The sequence below is a fragment of the Carassius auratus genome, unplaced genomic scaffold (genome assembly GCF_003368295.1).
Source record: "Carassius auratus strain Wakin unplaced genomic scaffold, ASM336829v1 scaf_tig00215316, whole genome shotgun sequence".
NCBI classification, from domain to species: domain Eukaryota; kingdom Metazoa; phylum Chordata; class Actinopteri; order Cypriniformes; family Cyprinidae; genus Carassius; species Carassius auratus.
In genome coordinates this window covers 1,553,260-1,574,870 of record NW_020528035.1, presented here as the reverse complement: position 1 = coordinate 1,574,870, position 21,611 = coordinate 1,553,260, and the positions used below count along the sequence as shown (strand labels likewise).

General features: G+C 35.7%; 4 protein-coding genes across 5 annotated transcripts; 3 read left to right on the top strand and 1 right to left on the bottom strand.

The window, feature by feature from the left end:
• The first annotated feature begins 35 nt into the window (after window positions 1-35).
• On the top strand, window positions 36-4,895 carry mob1a (MOB kinase activator 1A). Its single transcript, XM_026259942.1, has 6 exons — window positions 36-229; window positions 608-774; window positions 1,795-1,888; window positions 3,392-3,525; window positions 3,616-3,779; window positions 3,943-4,895. The coding sequence occupies exons 1-6, from the start codon at window positions 216-218 to the stop codon at window positions 4,018-4,020; spliced, it is 651 nt and encodes a 216-aa protein (XP_026115727.1). The 5' UTR covers window positions 36-215; the 3' UTR covers window positions 4,021-4,895.
• An 80-nt stretch (window positions 4,896-4,975) lies between these two features.
• Window positions 4,976-9,761, top strand: dguok (deoxyguanosine kinase). 2 transcript variants are annotated; one of them, XM_026259941.1, is made up of 7 exons: window positions 4,976-5,185; window positions 5,396-5,502; window positions 6,284-6,480; window positions 7,741-7,888; window positions 7,968-8,083; window positions 9,038-9,137; window positions 9,335-9,761. In XM_026259941.1, the coding sequence occupies exons 1-7, from the start codon at window positions 5,062-5,064 to the stop codon at window positions 9,359-9,361; spliced, it is 819 nt and encodes a 272-aa protein (XP_026115726.1). In that variant the 5' UTR covers window positions 4,976-5,061; the 3' UTR covers window positions 9,362-9,761. The 2 variants fall into 2 exon arrangements, with proteins under 2 accessions (XP_026115726.1, XP_026115724.1); XM_026259939.1 differs by having other exon boundaries at window positions 6,281-6,480.
• A 48-nt stretch (window positions 9,762-9,809) lies between these two features.
• Window positions 9,810-15,399, bottom strand: gtf2h3 (general transcription factor IIH, polypeptide 3). Its single transcript, XM_026259938.1, has 13 exons — window positions 15,271-15,399; window positions 14,985-15,064; window positions 14,771-14,877; window positions 14,549-14,679; window positions 13,933-13,995; window positions 13,763-13,792; window positions 13,571-13,599; window positions 13,415-13,489; window positions 13,267-13,320; window positions 11,871-11,939; window positions 11,609-11,744; window positions 10,169-10,205; window positions 9,810-10,075 (listed from the first exon to the last, which is right to left on the bottom strand). The coding sequence occupies exons 1-13, from the start codon at window positions 15,278-15,280 to the stop codon at window positions 10,006-10,008; spliced, it is 891 nt and encodes a 296-aa protein (XP_026115723.1). The 5' UTR covers window positions 15,281-15,399; the 3' UTR covers window positions 9,810-10,005.
• Window positions 15,400-15,663: 264 nt separating this feature from the next.
• Window positions 15,664-19,759, top strand: eif2b1 (eukaryotic translation initiation factor 2B, subunit 1 alpha). Its single transcript, XM_026260005.1, has 9 exons — window positions 15,664-15,944; window positions 16,489-16,590; window positions 16,668-16,804; window positions 17,365-17,481; window positions 17,566-17,678; window positions 18,789-18,857; window positions 19,074-19,149; window positions 19,274-19,399; window positions 19,482-19,759. The coding sequence occupies exons 1-9, from the start codon at window positions 15,932-15,934 to the stop codon at window positions 19,635-19,637; spliced, it is 909 nt and encodes a 302-aa protein (XP_026115790.1). The 5' UTR covers window positions 15,664-15,931; the 3' UTR covers window positions 19,638-19,759.
• The last annotated feature ends 1,852 nt before the right edge of the window (window positions 19,760-21,611 follow it).

The window sequence follows — 21,611 nt, the reverse complement described above, 5'->3', positions numbered from 1 at the left end:
TTATTTCTGGTGACATGGCACTCGCAGGGAACCAATCATAGACATTTCCTGAGTCTTTCCGTCTACGCCTACTTCTATCTTTCGTCTGTATGTAAAACATCGAACTCCGAATAGTACTTATAAATGGTGTTTAGTGGCCTTTGAGGATTCACTTTATAGCAGTAGCAGTTCGCATTGCCTTCTAAAAATTGTTTTGAAGAGGAAAAAAGCCGGAGATGAGTTTCTTATTGTAAGTATTTTTAGCCGCTGCAACAGTATGTTAACTTTTTCTTTCTGGCCATAATCGTGTATTACTGATATATTACCAAGCAGCTGTATATTCCCAGAAGAATTAGTAATATGGAAGCACATCCGTCAAAAAATTAAACTAATAACGTCTGCTCGCGCTGAAAATACTGAACTTGTAACATTTCCGGTTTACATGTCTGTTCCTGTTTAGCATGAAAACTTCGACACAGCTTGTTTTGAAGTTTAAATTGTCCCCCCTCCCCTTTTTAAAATTCTTCCACTCGTGCTATGTTGATTATATTGTTTGTAGTCAGTTTAGTCTCAGCGCTTTTCTAGTGCACTTGATTGGTGTGACACAATATGTGACTTTGTGTCGTAGTGGAGGCCGTTCATCAAAGACTTTCAAGCCCAAGAAGAACATCCCAGAAGGCTCTCATCAGTATGAGCTGCTGAAACATGCAGAGGCCACTTTAGGAAGCGGAAACCTCCGGGCTGCTGTGATGTTACCAGAGGGAGAGGACCTCAACGAGTGGATTGCGGTTAATTGTGAGGTTTTCTTTATTAAACAATACAAATTTACATTAACTTGCATATGGAAGCCTAAAATACATATCAGTGTGTACGTAATATACACATAATTACATCTCCAGTAATATCTCTAAGTGAACATGTTTACTCGTATGCTTCAAGTAGTACAAAATAAAAACATTATAAAAGAACTATAACAAAATAAGTATAAAATGAAAGTTTAGATAAAACAACACCGGCTTCTTTATTTAAAATAACATGTTCTTTACCTTTAAGAAAGAGACTTGCATCCTAAAATAAATTTTAATGCATGAGGTGGTTTTATACCACTTAAATTTGTGTGAATGATAATTACCCATAATAAGATTTATGTTGACCTATCTTTGCCATTCTTGAAAGACCATCCACAAACCAAAAATATGAAATAAATCAAATGAAGGATTGCTAGTCTCAATGTTTAGCCGGATAAAATGAACCTGCTAGAACTGCAGTATGACTAGACCAAAAAGAAAGAAATGCTTGACAGTTTCAGGCTCTTTTAAACCGAATCCACAAAAATCTATTTCAAAGCTAAATCTTTTTCCATAACATTTCAGCTGCTAGATAAACATTGTTATTGATTTGAAACTGTATGTCCTTAATTTTTGGTCAAATTGGTCATTTAAAACCACTTTTGTTTATTTAAAAGTGAAAGCGGAAGTGAAGTGACGTGACGTGTGGTGAACAATACTTGGAATTTGCGCTCTGCATTTAACCCATACGAGTGCATGCACACACAGCAGTGAACACACACACACACACACACACACCTGGAGCAGTGTATCAATGATAACAATGTATCGGCATCAAATACTTTTGATGGTACATTTAAATCAGAAAATAAAAATGACATTACTTTTAGACTTTTTATCACCAATGAACACGCTGCCAATCTTCAACTCCGATACCTTTCAATTGTGTCAACCGTGAGTTTGTGTGTGTAAGTAGTTTTGAGAAAACAAATGATGGAGTCAATTAATTCATATGTCTTTATTTCAGCTGTGGACTTTTTCAACCAGATCAACATGCTCTATGGCACAATCACTGAATTTTGCACAGAAACTAACTGCCCTGTTATGTCTGCGGGGCCAAGGTAAAATAAAAAAGCTTCTTTTCAGTGCTTTAGAATTTTCACTTAATCTTGTGCTGTACTGAAAATCCTTCACCTGTTTTGGTTTTTCATTATGCTATATTATCACAGATTATTGAATTCAGTTTTTATTGAATTTTTTATTGAAAGTTTTTTGTTCAAATAGCACAAGTTTTGTATCTCTTTTTGGAACTGATTGATCGTCCCCCTTGTTAATATGAGTTTATGCAAGTTTTAAGTGAACATTGCCAAAATAATCCACGAATAATGCTTTATCATTCAAAAACTGAGGTGCACAAGCTCAGATCAGTGAGGCAGCCAATCAATCAGTTCCAAAAATATATACAAAACCTGTGCTAATTAAAAGAAAACAAGTTGATGAAAAAATGTTATGGTGATAATATAGCATCACAAGAAATTTTATTTGTCCAAGTACACCAAAAGTGTTACAAGGCAGGGGGGAAAAAATGTCCATGTCCAAAATACTGTCATAAAACTTGGGAGTACAGACTCAAGTTTGGTCTCATTTTAAAGAAGACCCTTGACAGATTATTGTTGAAGTTAAAAAAAGTTACAACCAAAACATTTATAGAGGTTTAAATTTATGAAAATGATTTATAAGCCATCTTTTATATAAAATATATATTTTCTAAAACATGTTGAACATAAAAATTGCTAGAAAATCAAAGCCATAAGTCTCAACAAGTTGTGTTCCAAATTTGAGGTTGATAACTCAAAAAATGAGCTTTTAGTAAGATTTTTGTTTGGGTCCAGTACCAAACTTTTCCCATTAGATTCCAGCAAAGCCCCGCTGGCATACACAGCGGTTGGATTTGTGATTCGCAGTACATTTTTCTCGTTCTCAAACATTACAGGAACACACTTTTTTTTTTTAAGGACACATACCACCCGCTCAATTATAGCTGCATAATTTAGTCAACTGGCTCTTTAATACAGCAAAAGCTGAAAGTGAAGTGAGAAAATCGCACCATCTGGTAAAAAAAAAAAAAAAGAAAAAATATATTTGAAGTCTTTCCAACAAAATGATAACAAAGACTGCATCATTTTATAGTTAAATGGCCCTGGGAGGAACTATTTTTTTTGTACCTAGTGTAAAATAATTTATTAAAAGAAAAGAGGGTGAAATATAAAAATACACACCTGTACAAAAATGTATGCAGTTACACAGGTAAAATGATCAAAAAAAAAAACATTTTGAAAAGGACAAAAATGTCCATACGATGGCACTAGGGTTAAGGGAAGTTGTTAAAAAGTCAAAGTTTTAGTCCAGTGTGATAATGTTCACTAGCATTTTCAGGAAAAAGAAAATCCTCTACGGATCAGAATGACTAGAATACAACATGAGGTTTAAATAAGATATACAATTTTGAAATCGAATAGGCTGAAAAAATATTCTGCCTTGTTCATTAAAACTAGAAATGTTTATAAACTGTTATTATAACATTATAACTATTTTGTCTGAAATGTAATTGCTTTTTCATAAAGGTATGAATATCACTGGGCAGACGGCACCAACATCAAAAAACCCATCAAGTGTTCTGCTCCCAAATACATTGACTACTTGATGACCTGGGTTCAGGATCAGCTGGATGATGAAACTCTCTTCCCGTCTAAGATCGGTTTGTTTGATTCCATTTGTTATTAATCGTTTTACAACGTAAGCTTGTCATAAACGCTCTCTCATTTATTGGACTTTTTAATCCCTGCAGGCGTTCCTTTCCCGAAGAACTTTATGTCAGTGGCAAAGACTATACTGAAGCGTCTGTTCAGGGTTTATGCTCATATTTACCATCAGCATTTTGACTCGGTCATGCAGCTTCAGGAGGAAGCTCATCTGAACACCTCCTTCAAGCATTTTATCTTCTTTGTACAGGTCAGTGCTTTAACACACACACACACACACGTCTAAATTGTTTGGTCAGTGCTCTTGAACTGATTACAATTTTTACTATTTTTAAAAATTATTACTATTTATTTAATTATACTAATTATACTATACTAATTATACTATTTTTTTTTTTTTTTTTTTTTTTTAGGAGTTCAATCTCATTGATCGCAGAGAGCTGGCACCCCTGCAGGATCTTATTGAGAAACTAGGCAGCAAGGATAGATAGACACTGATATGAATAACATATTGGTCAGCCTTAATGCATTTTCCAGAAAGCCTTTCTTTTTGTCCTGTCCATTTTTTGATTGTCTTCGTTGTTTCTCAGCTGTGCTTCCTGAAGCTCATAGAAGTTGTCGTCCTGAAAACTCTTGATTTATGTGCAGCTTTTCTCTTTTTTTTTTTTTTTTTTTTTTTCTGTTGTCAGTATTACACTGTAGGTCTTTTTTTTATGTGTTTGTGATGGATGGGGCTATAAAACAAATATCAGAGTTTAGTTATGATGGAAGTAAAAATAAAACCATGATTTTTAGTCAGTACTTTTATAATGTGTGAACAAGAAACTAAGATGTATTGGAGGAAGGGATCAATATTACATTTTTTTTTTTTTATTATTATTATTGTTTTGTACAAGTTTGAAGACAAAAAATATTTTTGATGTTTTCGTTTCTGTGTGGCTGCATAATTCAACAGTGAAGATTATCATGAGACTCTTTAGTTGTAGCCGAATCTCAAGAGATTTTAGATTTAGACTTTTAAGCAGTATTTCATGCATAATGGAAGCATTTCGTTTTTCCTTTTTTATTTTGTTTCTAAATCTACTCACAATAAATACTTTCTACCATGTTTATAATCAGATTTTTAAAAGCCTTTCGTCTTGTTAATGTTTAGGTTGTAGCCAACGAATGTTAGTAAAAATTCCCAAATGTCATTTTAAACAACAAAATGGTTATTTTGTTAATACTTTTTCAACGTTTTGTCAGATTTTTTTTGTTTGTTTGCGTTTTCATGAGTTACACTGTATTTTGCATTCTTTGTATTAGACAGCTTATAAAAAATGCACTATAAGAATTATTGTAGTAAAATCATTTGTTCTTTTTTTAACGATGTTGTGAGGTTGATATTTTTCAAAATGGAAAAAGCGAAACTTTTATTTTGAAACTAAAACTTTCCTCACCCGGAAGCACGTTTCTGCTGAGCTGCTTGATGCACATAAAATGGTCAAGACGGTATCATACATATATGAATGATGTAAATATTATTTTGTGTGATGTCAGGGACGAGTATGAGAACGATAAGACGCCTTTTCTCGAGCTCTGTTTTATACCGTTTTGCGAGCAGCCACATGAATAGGAGCAATGAAATAAAGAGAGTCTCGATCGAAGGAAACATTGGTATGTTTTGCTTATTATCGTATTTTCATCTTCTTCCTTTACACATGATTCATGTTTACGCTGGTTATGTGAGTATAGTGGAATTTGAAAGATAATAAAATCATGGTTATCTAATGTGGCATATATGCTCATTACCAGAGCGGTTGTCACGTGTCGTGATTAGTTTAAAGTTGAGTTGGTAATGTAAGTGTGTTTTCTGAACATCCAAAGCGGTTGGGAAGTCAACATTTGCCAAGCTGCTCCAGAGTGCAGGACAGGACTGGGAAGTGATCGCAGAGCCCGTCAGCAAATGGCAAAATGTGGACCAAACGACTCGGGTCGGTGTCGCTACACGCGTCTTACTGTGCGTTCACACCGCCGGCGTCGAGAGCGTCAAAGTGGCCGGAAGTCATTCATTTTCAATGTAAGCCAGCGGCGAGGAGCGGCGCGGCGCGACTTGGCCGTTGAGAGCGTCGAGGAGAGTTGAAATCAAGGCAACTTTATGGTAATGAGCTATGACGCGGTTGGGCAGCAACCAATCGGAACGTAGAAGTCAACCGCTTGAGAGGATTCCAGAGGACGCAGCTCCGATCACATTAGTTCCCAAGCACAATAGAGGACAGGTTGATTATTGCTGTTTCGCGTTTGCAGTAATCTATGATGTGTCCCTGTTTGCGTACAGGGACATAAAAAAAATAATTAAAAGTGATACGTGGACCAAGGTGTCTGAGATTGTTCATTTTAAGTAAAGGATCTTAATATTTCGTCCACAACAATATTTAATGAGGTTAACTTATAACGTTAACCTTCTTGTGGTTAGTCTGCATGAGATAAACAAGCTTGTTTGCTTTGCGGCCACTTTAAATACAAAGTAAGCATTCGATCTACGTCAGAGCGTCTTTGCGCTCACGAATCTTTCTGCAGCGTCGTGAGCAGAGCAGCAAGAGCGATTTTTGACGCTCTCGACGCCGGCGGTGTGAACGCAGGGATAGACGACAGATCAACACTGGACTGATTTATCACCCTCATAAATGAAGATCGTATAGTGACCATGCATGTCAAGCTCATTCACACAGTATGTTATGCTCACTAATGTGTCTTTTCCTTTCTGTGTAGCAGACTGCGGATGGTGCTCAGCAGTCATCCAGTAACCTGTTAGAGATGATGTACCATGATCCAAAGCGCTGGTCCTACACTTTCCAGACGTTCTCCTGCATGAGCCGCATGCGCACACATCTGCAGCCCCTTGCTGCCAGGTTACTGCAGTCCACAGGCACACCGGTACAGGTGTACGAGCGCTCCGTCTACAGTGACAGGTGATGGTTAACTCACATTTTCATTCAGAGCGTTTAATTCACAGTGGGTCATATTGATCAGTTACCTTTTTTTTTTTTTTTTTATTGATCATTTGCAAAAACTAGATCACTTCTTTCTTTTGACTCAAGATGCACACCAGTGATGTTTTTTTCTAAGGCACATTTATAATAAAATACGTAAATGTCCTAATTGATCTATGACCTTGTCTTGGCTTAGTCTAAGCCTTGTCTGTGAAACCAGGCTTTTTTACAGGTTTTAATATGTTAGTCAACATTATGTTAAAGGGGTCATCGGATGCGACATGCACTTTTACAAGTCATTTAACTAAAATGTGTGTTAGCAGTGTGTACACAACCACCCTATAATAATAAAGATCCACCCAGTGTTTTTTTTTTTTTTATCTCTAAATCATTTCCCCTTTCTCAAATCAAGGTATTTCCAGATGCCTGTCTGTGTGTCATCACACATACTCAGGCCCCTCCCACATTTGTTGATTGACACTGTGTTTTACCTTAGACCTGCCCTGAGTGAGCTGTCATCAATCTGCCATTGTTTCGGCGCCGGAGCAGGTGTAGACAAGAATGTCTCCTAAGCGATTGTTGGATGTAATAATGAACATAGCAGTCGTCATTTACTCTCAACATCTTAACCACTAAAGGCACAGTTAATTACTTTAGTTTTTGAAGCGAATGCACCCCCGATCTACCTAAATGCATCTATGTTCACGCGACTCATTCATGACCCCGCCTCACTTACAAAAGAAGCAAGTTCTTTTAGAATCTTTGCAAATTGCTTTTCCTAATAATGTTCTAGTTAGCAAGTTCCACGGCTAAAGGAAATGGTCTCATGAGAATGGCTGTCAACCCACGGAAGAGATGGGCGGGGTGAGCAGATTTCATTAGAATTTAAAGGGACATGGTTTGAAACCGGTTGCTCTGAAAAATAAAATTAAAAAAGGGCTGATTTTGACGAGGTAAAAAGGTGTTGTTTAACACTAAAATTGAGAAATTTTAACCAAAGTATGTTATAGACCATGGATCCTCAAATCTGGACCTCAAGATAGTTTTTGTGTGCAAAGAAAATAAAAACAACGACTTTATTCAACAAGTTGTCTCCTCCACGTCACCATGGTGCCATTTTGGAGAGGCGTATGCTGTTCTGTGTCAGCTGCACAATTCTTTTAGACGAGAATTACGATTCAATATGTTTCTTTTTATGGTTATATTTACATTCTGAGTTTGTATATCCTTCTGTCTCAGGTACATCTTTGCTTTAAATATGTTTGAGCTTGGCTGTATAAACTCAACAGAGTGGGCTGTGTATCAGGATTGGCACTCCTTTCTTGTTGAGCAGTTTGGTCATCGAATTCAACTGGAGGGCATCATATATCTCCGAGCATCTCCACAGGTGTGCATCGCTTTCATTAATCGACTTGAATGTACCGTATTAAATATAAGTTGATGCATTTTAATGTTATGTTCTCCAGACCTGCATGGAGAGGTTAGGCAGACGAGGTCGAATGGAAGAAGAGGGAATTCAGCTTGATTACCTCGAGAAACTCCACATGAAACATGAAGACTGGCTCATCAACAAGAGTACAAAGTGAGTGCTCGTACTTGTTAGTTGAAACACCACACACTTGCAGTGTTGCAAGTTGTTTGTGAATAGATAAGATCCCTAAAGTTGCAAAGAGCAAACCCAAAGAGATATTCTTTATAAAAGTATAAAAGACGTCCAGTCCCCTGAAAATGCCTCGTTTAAACATGCCCCAACATGTCTATGTCACTGTGGGACTATTTGCATAACAGCACCCAAATGTTTACGTAGAGAAAGGAGTAACTTTTATTGTTGCTTTAAATATTGTTGCTCTCGCCATGTCATGGAGATTCTGTGTTTCATCACGAAAGTGAAACTACTTAGTTTGGCCTTTCAAAAGAGGACACAACTAGGTATCAGTGGTTAAGTTATATTTACAAAGATTGTTGTTTGTTGTTTCTCTGACCACAAATGCAGATATGGGATTTATGTTTACGTGGCACGATACAACGCGTAAAAAGACCATATAAGTCATTAAAATCAGTAATTATGTCCCCACTGGATGCAGCAAATGCCCCGTTTATAATGGGTTTGTATTGGTTTTGTCTTGTCAATGCACTGGATAGCTGGCCAATCATAGCACACCTGACTTTTCAGACCAATGCGCTTTGTAAAAATAAGACCCATTTCAGAAAGGCGGGGCATAGAGGAGGAACAGTAATGTACAGTATGTGGAAAATACTGTGTTGTTTGAACCTTAAACCACACAAACACATTGCTTTACACCGAATTCACAAAATAATGTTCTTTTTTTAGCAACTTCATATGACCCTTTTAATAAATTACAAAAATATTCAGCATTTGTTTATCTTTCAATAAATCACAAGTGGATTAATAATGCTAAGTACACGTTTGCATATCACTTATGCTTATGATTTTAGACCATATTTTGTGTACAAACCACCAGTGATGATGACAGCAGCGTGTGCTTGATTTGTGCTCCTCTCTTCCTCATCATAGGGTTCATTTTGAGCACCTGGCCAAGCTGCCGGTGTTGGTTCTGGATGCTGAAGTAGAGTTTGAGAAGGACGCTAAGGTTCAAGACGATCTCTTGACAAAGGTATGCCTTCCTCAGAACATCTCTGACAGATTTTCAGCAGGTTTTTTCTGTGCATTACATACATTGCATCTTTAAATTCCTCAAGTCACTCTGCATAAGTTTTTTTTTTTTTTTTCTAAATACATAATGCCATTCTTTCTATTTCTATGTATGTTGACACCACATAAACATCATCTAAATTTTCCCCCCTCATCCAGGTGAAAGATTTTTTCAGCGTATTATAAATGACATGATGGGACCGAAGGACATGGATTATTTTGTATGGACCATTTCTTTATGACAGTGAACATCACTTAGGACGGTGGAGTGTTTGACCAAGTAGCAGATCTAAATGTTCTTTGCAGCAGACTGTCATCTCTAATGCAGGTTTCTGTACATTCGCGGTGGAGATGAAGTCGGTCTGTGGTTGGCAGTAGAGCACAGAAATCCCACCATGACCAATAACTAGTTAAATAAACAGGAAGTCAGTTTGTTAGTTACTGCACTGAAGATTTTTTTGCAATTCTGGGTAATAAAAACTGTACTGTGATGTATACTATAAATACTGTGTTGTGATATATAGTTTAAGACATAACTTGATAAACAGTTACTGTTTTTGATCATTTAAATAAATCTAAATACCTCATTTGTAGTGAAATCTACTCAATTGAAACAAGACATGAGACAGGAATGTGGTATTAAACACACTGACTTTGATTCAAAGGTCTTTTATTTAAATTGTTGGCTACAAGACCTAAACATATTGTTAAAAAAAACATAAAGCTTTATTTTTTTTAACCAATTCCAAGTTACACAGTAAAAAAAAGTATGCTATTCAACAGAATACTAAATGGCACTTTGCAAGTGCAACACACACTTATTGAGGAGGTCAGTTTGCAGTTTTAACTTTTTTCTTCTTTGTTTTAGCCATCTGAGGCAATGGCATTTTAAAGGCAGTCCTATAAACAGAAGAACAGTGTGTTAAAAGTTGACTGGAAAATGTCAGAAACCATGTTATCTGACAGTTCAAAACAAATGGTAAAAAGACTTACTCGCATGTTGTACAAATTGGACTGAAGTTACAGAATACTGGTAAATAAAGAGGAGGAAAATGGTTAAACCACATATTATAACAATCTCTATGCAATGTAGGATCTTTTGATATATTTTAAGGTTACTTAAAAGCAAAGGAAGAGATAAAATTAAATATAGTTTGATTAGACTGTACATTTTAAAAAGTTCAAGCTACTAAAAACTGTTTCTTATGTTTGCAGCATGTAAGTGACACGTTATCATTTCAGTGACCTTGTCAGTTCACAGTATTCAGACTGTAAACATGAGCAGGTCATAATATGAATATTAATATTTCAATTTTAAATAAATACTTTTTATAAGCTTTCTATTCTTCAAATAATTATAATGTTGACATTTTGTTTTCAACAATAATATTAAAGTGCCCCTATTATGTGTTATGAAAGGTTCATATTTTGGTTTTGGGAGTCAGCAACAATAGGTTGGCATGCATGCAAGGTCAAAACCACTTTAATTGTTTTATAATATGCATTTATTTTGACCTTATTTGATCAGTGACTATTCGCTCAAAGATTAATTTTTCAAAACTCCTCCTTTGCATGATGCTAATCAGCTGTGATTGGTCCGACTGGTCTCGTTTTCATTTCATCCTGACTCTATTGCCTGATAAAGCAGGGTTTGTGAGTGCAGTGCTGCTTTGTTTACATCGGTCACCGGGAAAACCGCTTTTTTTTTTTTTTTTACCGCAAAAGTGGCATCTAGTGGCAAAGAATTAATTTGCATTTTCATTTGGACCAACTCAAAAAGACAAACAAGTGGGCGGGCAATATGCTAATGTTTCATGTTGACATCAACATGAAATGGATTGGTATTCGTTTTAAAAACGACTCGTTTCAATGATTCAGAGTCGACTCTTTCATTTGAGAGACAATTACTTTATACATGGTGCACTTTCAGATTTAAAACTTAAAACAGGATGATTTCATTCACTGTTACACTGCATGAAAGACAATTTTCAAAAATCCATAATATGGGCACTTTAATCAGAAGTTTTTGTTGAGCATCAAATCAGCTTATTAGAATGATTTCTGAAAGACCATGTAACACTAAAGACTAGGAAAATAATGCTGAAAATTCAGCTTTGATCACGGGAATGAATTACATTCTACCTTATATTTACATAGAAAACAGTTTTAAATAGTAATAACAATAATTTAACAAAATTACTTTTTTACTGTGTTTTGATCAAATAAATGCAGCCTTGGTGAGCAGAAAGAAATTCTTTAAAGATATTTTTTTTTAATTTCACAGACCACAACCCTTTGGACGGTTGTGTGTCATAGATGACCTAACGCTCACATGCACTAGACACAAGAGTCTGAAACAAGCCTAAATCTAACAAAAACATTTAAACACGTCTCTCCTAGCTGCTAAGCAATAAAAGGTAGATGGAAACATACTTGACAGGCACACTGAACAGACGTAGCCAATTTCAATCAGGTTGCGGTGGCAGAAGCAAGCAGCCCTGTAGTCTACATGTACCGGAGGAGGCAATAACAGCTGCGATCTCTGGTCTGCGTCTGGTAAAAATACCCACTGACACACAACCAGCAGTTACAGTCTCAGCAAGAGAATATTTGAAATATAAAACAACAAAATAACCTGTTTGAATACAGTTTTGATTGGGATAGTAACAAGTTCAAAATTGCACAAATTTCTCACCAACAAATACTGTGTGAGAGCGATCTTCTGGGGAATTCTGAGATACAAGCCTCCTGTTATGTCACAAGCCTGTTGAAAGACAAACAGAAGTGTAAATTGTTTCACACTTAAATCAAAAAATTACATAATGAAAATTCAAATGTGCTTCGTGAATGCTGCAAATAAAAATAGCCAAATCAAATCTTTGACAAGAATGTAAACAAGAAGTACAGTGTGTTCATGTTGTTTGACTGTTCAGCTGGCAAAATGTCTTAAAGGTGCCGTGCGTAGGATTGACACCGGGTGGTTGAACTAGGTATTGTAATCTAAATTCTAAATATTGGAGAGGGTATTTTTTTCACCTGGCCCCTCCTCCTCAGACTTGACGCACACAGACTAGGTTGCCAGATTGATGACACCAACAGGAATGAGCGCACCTGACGGTGAATAAATTGAAACACACTGTGTTTTCCGTCAACTGGCAACCCGGGGTGCCGAAATACAATTGGATAAACTGGCAGTGGGCAGGTTTCACAAACCAAAACAGAGAAGGACTTTCAGGCCTGGATCGCACATTTTCAAAGAGAATAACTGACTGTAGCATTTTTTTTTCTTTCAGATAAACAAATGTTAACTTAATGTTTCTTTAATATCTAGAAAATACATTATGGCATTTTTTTGCTTTAGTGGAGTCAAAAACTTACATACAGCACCTTTAAAGTTTTAATTGGTTATAAGTTGATTATAAAATGACATGATCCAGGATCTTTATATATTGCATGCCATTGTTCAGGAAGCAAAGTTTTGTTTTAAGGATGTTACTATAACCAAGCGCTTATGAAAAAGAAACAATTAATGCACTAGCTAACGTGTCATCAAATGTTTGAACAATTGACATGAATTAAGTTTAAAATAGAAAAAAGTGCCACTATTACAAACAATTATACTTTTCTTCTATTCTAAGGTAAGACACTGCAGGCAAAATATTAAGATTTAGATTTAAAATTTTAGGCTATTTTTACTCCATTTCAGGCTTACATCAGTTCGGTTCAGGAGGCTTTTATTTACCCACATGAGCTGTGTCGAGCTCTTTTTATGATGGTTAGATGCACTTTATAAAGCTTCTCTTGAATATCACCCATTCACTGCCATTATAAAGACCGGAAGAGCCAGGACATTCTTTAATAAAACTCAAATTGTATTAGTCTGAAAGAAGAAAACCTTCTTCACTTAGGATAGCTTGAGGGTGATTAAATCATGGGGTAAGTAATTTTCCATTTTTGGGTGAACTATCCCTTTGAAGTGCTTATTCTATCACACAATCTATTTTCATCTGTAGATTTCAATTGCAATACAGGTGCATCTCTATGAATTAGAATGTTGTGGAAAAGTTATCCACTGTGATCAAACAAAATACCTGCTGCAGTAGTCCGGAGTCAGCGTCCAACACACAGGCATCAATCAGGATATTCTTTGAGAACAGGGAGAATGGGAGTTAAATAATGGAGGCATTATCCAATATCTAGGAATATAATCTATGATGCAAGTTTGTTAGTTGTTCCCACCTTCTTCTGTGCTGCAAAGATCACATTCATGAAGTTCATGTACTGTAATGTAGAATCCTCAGCAGCTTTTATTACCTGAAAAACAATGAAAAATGCTACTGCAATTATACAATTAAACACTACATGTTTCCCTGTTAAACCCAAAGATTTTCTTACCAAAATCCTTGATTTCACGTCCTGTCCAGCTGTAAGTAAAAGCATGAGAGTTCAGCCTAAGGGTTAAATATAATCTTTAATCCATTTAAAACAAGATAATTAAAATAACTTTACAGAACTGTCACTCTATGGAACTAGTGCACAATGTGATTAGATTTTATCATATTGTGAAACATAAAAAAATGTGCTTACCTTGCATATCCTTTGAGATTCTATGTATATCTGAGAATCATTAAATTAAAGAAAACCGGAGTCTATAGTTTAAAGATCATATTTAATTCACAAAACACTCTTAGGTTTAAACTGAAATAAAAAGAGAAAATCTGAGCTGCTGGTCTGCATAAACCAGAGGTTGAGGATACAGCACAGAGCTTTGGCGAGTGATACGGCCAACAGGCTGTCTGTTTGACTGCCATTGACCTCTGCTGTTTATAAAGGAAAAAAAAACATAAGTATTCTCTTGTAATATCATCAATTTAAAAAAGAGTGTCAAGAACGGCATTACATATTAGGCTAGATGCATCAAACCAGTCAGCACAAGTAATACATGTATGAACCCAAGACATTTAGTTTTGTTAAAGGAATAATTGTCTCAAAAATGAAAATTTGAAGATGGACTTTTTCAACCGAGAAAGCTAAATTTGGAACCAGGGACTCGTAATGTCAAGCAATGGAGTGAAGTTAAAAAAAGCCTTAATGGATTTGTTTCTTGGAAACACACAGTTTTTTACTTCACATGTGAACTGATGGACTGGACGTGGATAATTGTGATGTTCTTATCAGCTGTTTGGACTCTCATTCTGACGGCACCCATTTACTACAGAGGATCCATCAGTGAGCAAGTAATGCAATGCTACATTTCTCCAAACCTAACGAGGAAACAAACTATAGAATGACTACATTTTCAGCAAATCTTCATTTTTAGCAGGATCATTCCTTTAACCTGAATAATAATAATTAATTAATTAATTAACTTACTTCTGTCCATGAGATTCCTGATCTCTTCGGCAAAGAGATCATTGGTAACTGACAGAAGCTCATATTTGCCATCGCTGCTTGCAGATATTTCATCCCCTGATTTCCACTGCTTACTTGGATATAGAAAGTGGCTTAAAAAAAAAAGAGACATTTTTTTTTTATAGTTTTAGAATATGTTTCATATGAATACATATTTTTTTCTGAGAACAGTTAACGATTTACCTCTTTTGGTACAGGTTTGCAATGATGGCTAGTTTGTTGGTTCTTGACATCACTAAATGGGCATTTGCCAGGACCATCAAAGAATCCAGGCATGTCGAAAGAGTGAACTTAAAAAGAATAAAAAACAAAATAAAGGGCAATGAGGATAATCGTAATCATGAGGGAAAACATTATGGATTAAGGTCAAATTGACATTACATGGAAATGAAAGTACCTGAGGCTCCCGCTGAGCTTGCTGGCCCCACCAAATAGGGTTGACATCTAACACAATCACCAGAATATTAATGTCGTCGTCTGCAAACATTATTGAGAGTGATTAGTGATTTTCACATATATCACACGTAACACACTGTTTTATGTCTACTTCACAAAAGAGCATCACAATTCATGTAAGTTACTCCATTCAAACACTCTTCCACGTAAGAAACAAATAATTTAAATGCACAATTGTTTACTTTTTTCAACATATTTTTAAAACATGGTCTATTTGATGTACAAACCAGATGCCATTATTGCGATTCGTTTATCTGTAAATCGCTATGTAAACGTATTTCAGTTAGTATTTCCTTCCATATCGTTAAAATGTGTGTTGTTCCGACGCATTATGAGCTCTTCTTCTGTAGATTCACTGAAGGGTTTGCGAACCAACTGAATAAGTGCACACCGCCACCTCCGTCCTGGAGCAGGAAATAAGATAACCACCCTTACTTCTCCATATTTTTATGTTTTATTTCATGTAATACTAAATATATTTATCGAAATATATCGATTTATTTTGAGAATAGCATTACATCCTCACATTAATAAAGCTTTAAAATGAATTCTCCGTGCGGTTTTGCTCTAGTCCTGTAGGTGGCGATACACACCAAAGATGGTCCAGTCGTCATTAAATAAAGAAAGACGAAGAAGAAAGTGCAAGTCCACTTGCTTACTGCATAGCGGTGATCATTTTAATTACATTCATAAAACAAACATTCTTCTGTTGATAAAGACGCATCACTTGAAAGGAGTTAGTAGGATATAACGTATTCTGTTGGCAAAAACAAAATAGTTCATCGGGTTCGGTCTTATAAAGTGTGGTGAGAGAACATTGCATCAGCAACGCGTTGTAAGAGAATATTTGCTTCATTCGTCAACAGAGACGCTTTGAGCAGTTTTAATATGGAAGAAGGAGGTGAGTTTTGAGAAAGACACAACGCGAAGTAGTATATAATAATTTCAATAATGTGGCCTGCCATTTTGCTAGTAGCTGTGGTCTTCTGAGCATCTTCTAGATTATGAATGAATAAATTAAATTGTTCATTCCGTTATGTTGCGATAAACATAAAGGCAGACTTTCCATCTGCTTTGCTGAATAATATGACTGGGGAAAAATGTGCGTGTCCATGTGCATCTCCACGACAGATGTGACATTCAGAGAACTCAACACTGTTGATTTTGGGAATGTGTTAATGTTGAAATTAAGATAAGATAATATTTATGAGTGCTGTAGACCTGTTCATTGGTAAGTTTGTGTAAACTAGTGTAGATAAATCAATTTAATTGAATAGTTAGCTAATGGTAACAAGTTAAGCCTTGCTGTAAAGTGTTACAAAAAAAAAAAAACAGAAAAAGCTTTGCCCACACATTCTCACAATGGGAGTGTAATGTTGTCTACTATCCAGCTCCATTTAGCCAAACACTGAAATGTATTAATTTCTGAATTTTTTCCCACTCAGAGCTGGTGGAATATTTCCGAGCGCAGATCAGAGAAGACCCAGATGTGGCTTCAGCGGTGGCTGCTATACGATCGCTGCTTGAATTCCTCAAGAGGGATCAAAGTGAGTTTTGTCTTGTTTTCAGGACAGTGTCCAGGGATATGAGATGTGCATGTTAACCAACGCTTGTGCCTCTCTAGGTGAGACCATCCTTGGCCTGCGAGAGAACATGACTAAAGCCATACATAGACTAGAAGAGACGGATTCATCGGTGGCGGTGTCGTCTGGAGGAGAGCTCTTCCTGCGCTTCATCAGTCTCACCTCACTGGAACATCCGGTCGGTTCAGTGTTTCACTCGGTCTAGTTACTCCATTTAATTGTGCTGCTGTTTACTTTATTAAGATGTTTAGATCTCACTGGCACTACACCGGTTCAAAAGAGACAAGCGTATTGAAATGTGAGAGTGATACTGCCTTCTTCTGCTTGTCAGAAAAATCTGCTTCTCTTTTCTAATGTCACATAATTACAAATGTGCTAATTTACATTTATGCTTTGTGCGAGGTTTATAAGAAAACTAAAATAAAAAAAATAGCTTATCATTAAGATGCTATAATTTGAATTAAATGATTTAGTTGTGTAGTTTGTTAATATCATTTAGTTTTAGGTTTTAGTAATTCTGTTGTATGTAAGTCATTCCTATTGGATTTCTTTAAAAAAAATATGCCTATATAGTATTTTTTTTTTTCAATATATTATCATTATATTGTTTTAAATGCTCTTTAATCACTTTAGTTATTTTTGTTTTATGAGGCTATTATGCACAGTTGGTAATTTAGTTTTTGTTCTGTCATGGCGTGATCTTTATGGTGATGGTTGCTGTTTCTCCCTTTTTCACAGGATCTCTCACAGTGTAAGAATGTGATGATAGAGCGAGGGGAACTGTTCCTGAAGAAAATATCCCTGTCTCGGGGTAAAGTGGGTAAACTGTGCCACACCTTTATTAAAGATGGAGCTGTAAGTATAGTAGTAGAGGAATTGGGGCATGTCTTTTTTGTAACTCTTGGTGGCGTTCTGCTCATATCTACCTTCCATCTGCAGAAAATCCTGACACACTCATCGTCCCGAGTGGTTTTAAAGGTCCTGGAAAATGCAGCAGCAGATAACAAACGCTTTACTGTATATGTCACTGAATCACAGCCGGATTCAGCAGGGTGAGTCTTTACAACACTGCTCGAGTGTCTCTTTCTGCCCTACAAATATAACATGCGGTAATACTGGAACTAAACACAATGGCTTCAGATTTTTTTGAATGAGTTTGAATGTAAGCTTTTGCATAATTTTTTTCAGAACCTAGTAGTTGTGTTAATGTACAACTATAGAGGAAAACATTTAAGAATCGATATTAAAAGTTAGAATGGCAGTTTCTTCAAAATTGTAAAAGCTTAAAAATCGTGAGGAGTGTTAAAATAAAGTCTAAGGGGCCGTTTACATGACAACAACTTTTTATGCGTTTTCACTGTTCGTTTACACGACAATGGCGTTTTGGGGACTGAAAATGCATATTTTTGAAAGCGTGTTTCAAAGTGCAGTTTTTTTAAACCCAACCATTTCAGTTTCTTTGTAAACACCGAATAAAGGAATCTTTGAAAATGGTGATATCATGCGTGTGCGTAGTACGTGTTTGGTTTGTAGGCATGCACAGTACATCTTGATTTTAAAGGCAAATGCGAACAAACATACACACCAATGGCAGTGTACATGGTACTGTTTCTGCTGCTCAAGAGTTTAACACTTCTTCAGCAAAGTGGATTTACTTCACCAATATTACAACCAACATATAATTGTCACTTCCCTACATGTACTGTTTACTAATGAGGTGACAGCGCCAACTACTGGCCTGGCATACATAATACAGCATTTTTGGCAGTTTTCGCGGATATGTTTTAATGAGAATTGTTTTGAAAACGTTGTCATCTGTACATGAAACTTTTTAAAATCCCAAGGGAAAAATGTCAGCTTAAATGGCATGTGTTTTATAATACTGGGTTGAGAAAACAATACATTTGAAGGTTTACATTTAATTTAGTGATATGTTTTTCAAACTGTTATTATTAAACTGTCTACTTGGTAAAATAACACAAAACAGTAGACTAGAATCAAATCCATGCATAAGTCATAAATCTAGGATCGATTTTGTATCAAATCATGACTTCATGTATCAATATGTTGCCTAAATGTGTGTATTTGTATATTGTATATATTTACATAGTATTTTTTATGTTAGTCTTTTCTGAATGTTTTTTCCACCTTTTGCTCCTTAGTAAACTAATGGCTCAGAAATTACGCAACCTCAATATACCTGTTACAGTGGTGCTTGACGCTGCAGTAGGGTAAGTTTAAAAAAAAAAAATTTTTATGCCAAAATACTTTAATTTATTAACGCATTCCAAAAACTATTAATCAGAAATACCAGCAATATAATAATTTCTGTTCTCTTGATGGACCGTTTTAAGGTGAACTTCAGCACCAAACATTGGTTATCATGTAGTGGCTGAAGTTTTTGGTCACAAATAAGCATTTGCTGCTTATTTTGTGTGATTTTCCAGGTACATAATGGAGAAGGTTGACCTAGTAATTGTCGGTGCTGAAGGTGTTGTGGAAAGTGGAGGTGTTATAAACAAGGTCTGAAACCTACATAATTTTGTTTAGTGTCTTGTCTTAAAATAAAATGCATTTAGTTTTGTGTATTATTCTTCTTATTGCATTAATTTCATAGTTTGGTAAAATTATTCCATTTATTTTGTAGATTGGTACCTATCAGATGGCTGTGTGCTCCAAGGCACACAACAAACCATTTTATGTGGTGGCAGAAAGTTTTAAGTTTGTGCGACTCTATCCTCTTAACCAGCAAGACGTACCTGACAGATTCAAGGTAAGCTAACTGAAGCACTTGCTTGGTTGCACATATCACACAGAATAGATGCATAATATCAGTCTTGTTTCTTGTCTTTCAGTATAAAGCAGATATCTTGAAAAGCGTGAAAGATCTGAACCAGGAGCACCCCATGATCGACTACACCCCTCCATCCCTCATCACATTACTCTTTACTGACCTCGGTGTGCTGACACCCTCTGCTGTCAGTGATGAGCTCATCAAACTTTACTTGTGATGATGATGACTGCATTTTATAAAGCATTTGTATCATTGACACCAATGTGTGTATGACAACATTAACTGAGAGACCTTGTATTTGGAAAGAATCTCACAATCCTGAAGTTAAGATTAAATTATCTGGTAAAAAAAAAATAACAGAATGGACAATTGATTATTTTCATGTATCTTTCTTTACACAGGAAACAATTTCCCATATTTACATATCAGTGAAGGATATTGATTATTCATGAACTTGTAATTACTGATAGATATATGAAAAGGTTGAAAGTTACTGAATAAAGTGGGATTTATACTTTCGACTGGCTCCCCTTGGTGAGCCTCCGCTGACCAAAGCGAACTTGGGGATGCGTCGAGTATAAATCAGCCTTGATACTGTCGTTACAGTACTTGAGTAATTTATTTCTACTTTCTTGAGTATAATTACATTTCATTTTACTTGAGTAGAATAAAATTAAGCATTCAACTAAGATACATTTATTTTTGACCGAAAGAATGAAGTACAAAAATATGGTTTAAAGAAGGCGCTGATGGAGAAACCGAGCGAGCCGGTGTTGTGCCTAATTCTGCACCCTTGCCAGATTATGCACTCCCTCGTTGAAGTCGCTACCTGATTGTCTAATCCCAGTCCCACCCCTAATCCTAATTTTAGAGTAGCCTTTTAATTGTGTCCAGCCTAAGACACACATGTGCAATAATCATGCTGTCTAATCAGCATCTTGATATGCCACACCTGTGAGGTGGATGGATTATCGGCAAAGGAAAAGTGCTCATTTACACAGATTTAGACAGATTTGTGAACAATATTTGAGAGAAATAGGCCTTTTTTGTACATAGAAAACGTCTTAGATCTTTGAGTTCAGCTCATGAAAAATGGGGGCAAAAACAAAAGTGTTGCATTTATAATTTTGTTCAGTGTAATTTCCCCATTATAAAGACAAAGCCTTTCAAAGTTAGAAAATATAAACAAATATGATGGATATTTAGGCCAAAGTAGGCGAAGATGAAAATCTTTGTCATTATTTTATATTTTGTTATTAAAAAATGAGAAAAAAAATACACATTACAAATACTGATAATATACATAAAAAATAAACTTTTTATTTTCACTACAACATGATGCATTTAGCAGAAGCATAATTTTTTTATGAACAAATATAAAAAATAAAACACTATATACATTGATTCCTATTAAAACTACTGTATTTGTTTTTGTAGTGAGTGATTACAAATTTTTTTATCGTGATATACAATAACTCATATCGTGATAAGATTTTGCTCATATCGCTCACCTCTACTCGTTGCCTTCTCTAGTGCAGCTCAACCAGGTCTCGTCCCATTTGTCGATATTTGAGATATCACATATCTAATAAAATATGCGTTTTAGTCCAAATGAATCATTCATTGTAGTTTTTGAAAAGTGATCTCTTAAATAAAATATCTCCTTTTGAATTGGACTAATTTTGCAGAATCTTTTTATGCTCCAACAGCAACATTACAGACTAACTAAAGTTGAAAGAAACTAAAGAACAAATTAAAAAGCATAATAGGACCCCTCTAAGTACAATTTCTTAGTACTCTATCCACCACACAAAGCAGCATCTCCAGTACACATTAATAGATCAATGAAAAGCAACAATTCAATGAAAGTACATTTGACACCGTAAGAGAATCAGCAAATTTGCTCATTTAAACACTCTAAGAAATACTTTATACAATGATTCACTGATGTTTTTTGCCATATGACATTGAAGGTGTCTCTGCACAGATGATCTGATCCAGGTTCATTAAAGATGAGTTTATGAACAGGTTATGATTGGAAATCTAAAGAGGGTCAAAGACTAGCTCAAAACCAGCATGAGGAATAAGTATTTGAGGGATTTATTTATAAGAGATTCAAACCCTCCTGAACAGGATTTCATACAAATCTGTAGCTGCATCATACAGGGAGAGAAGGGGTGAAGGGGTTAAT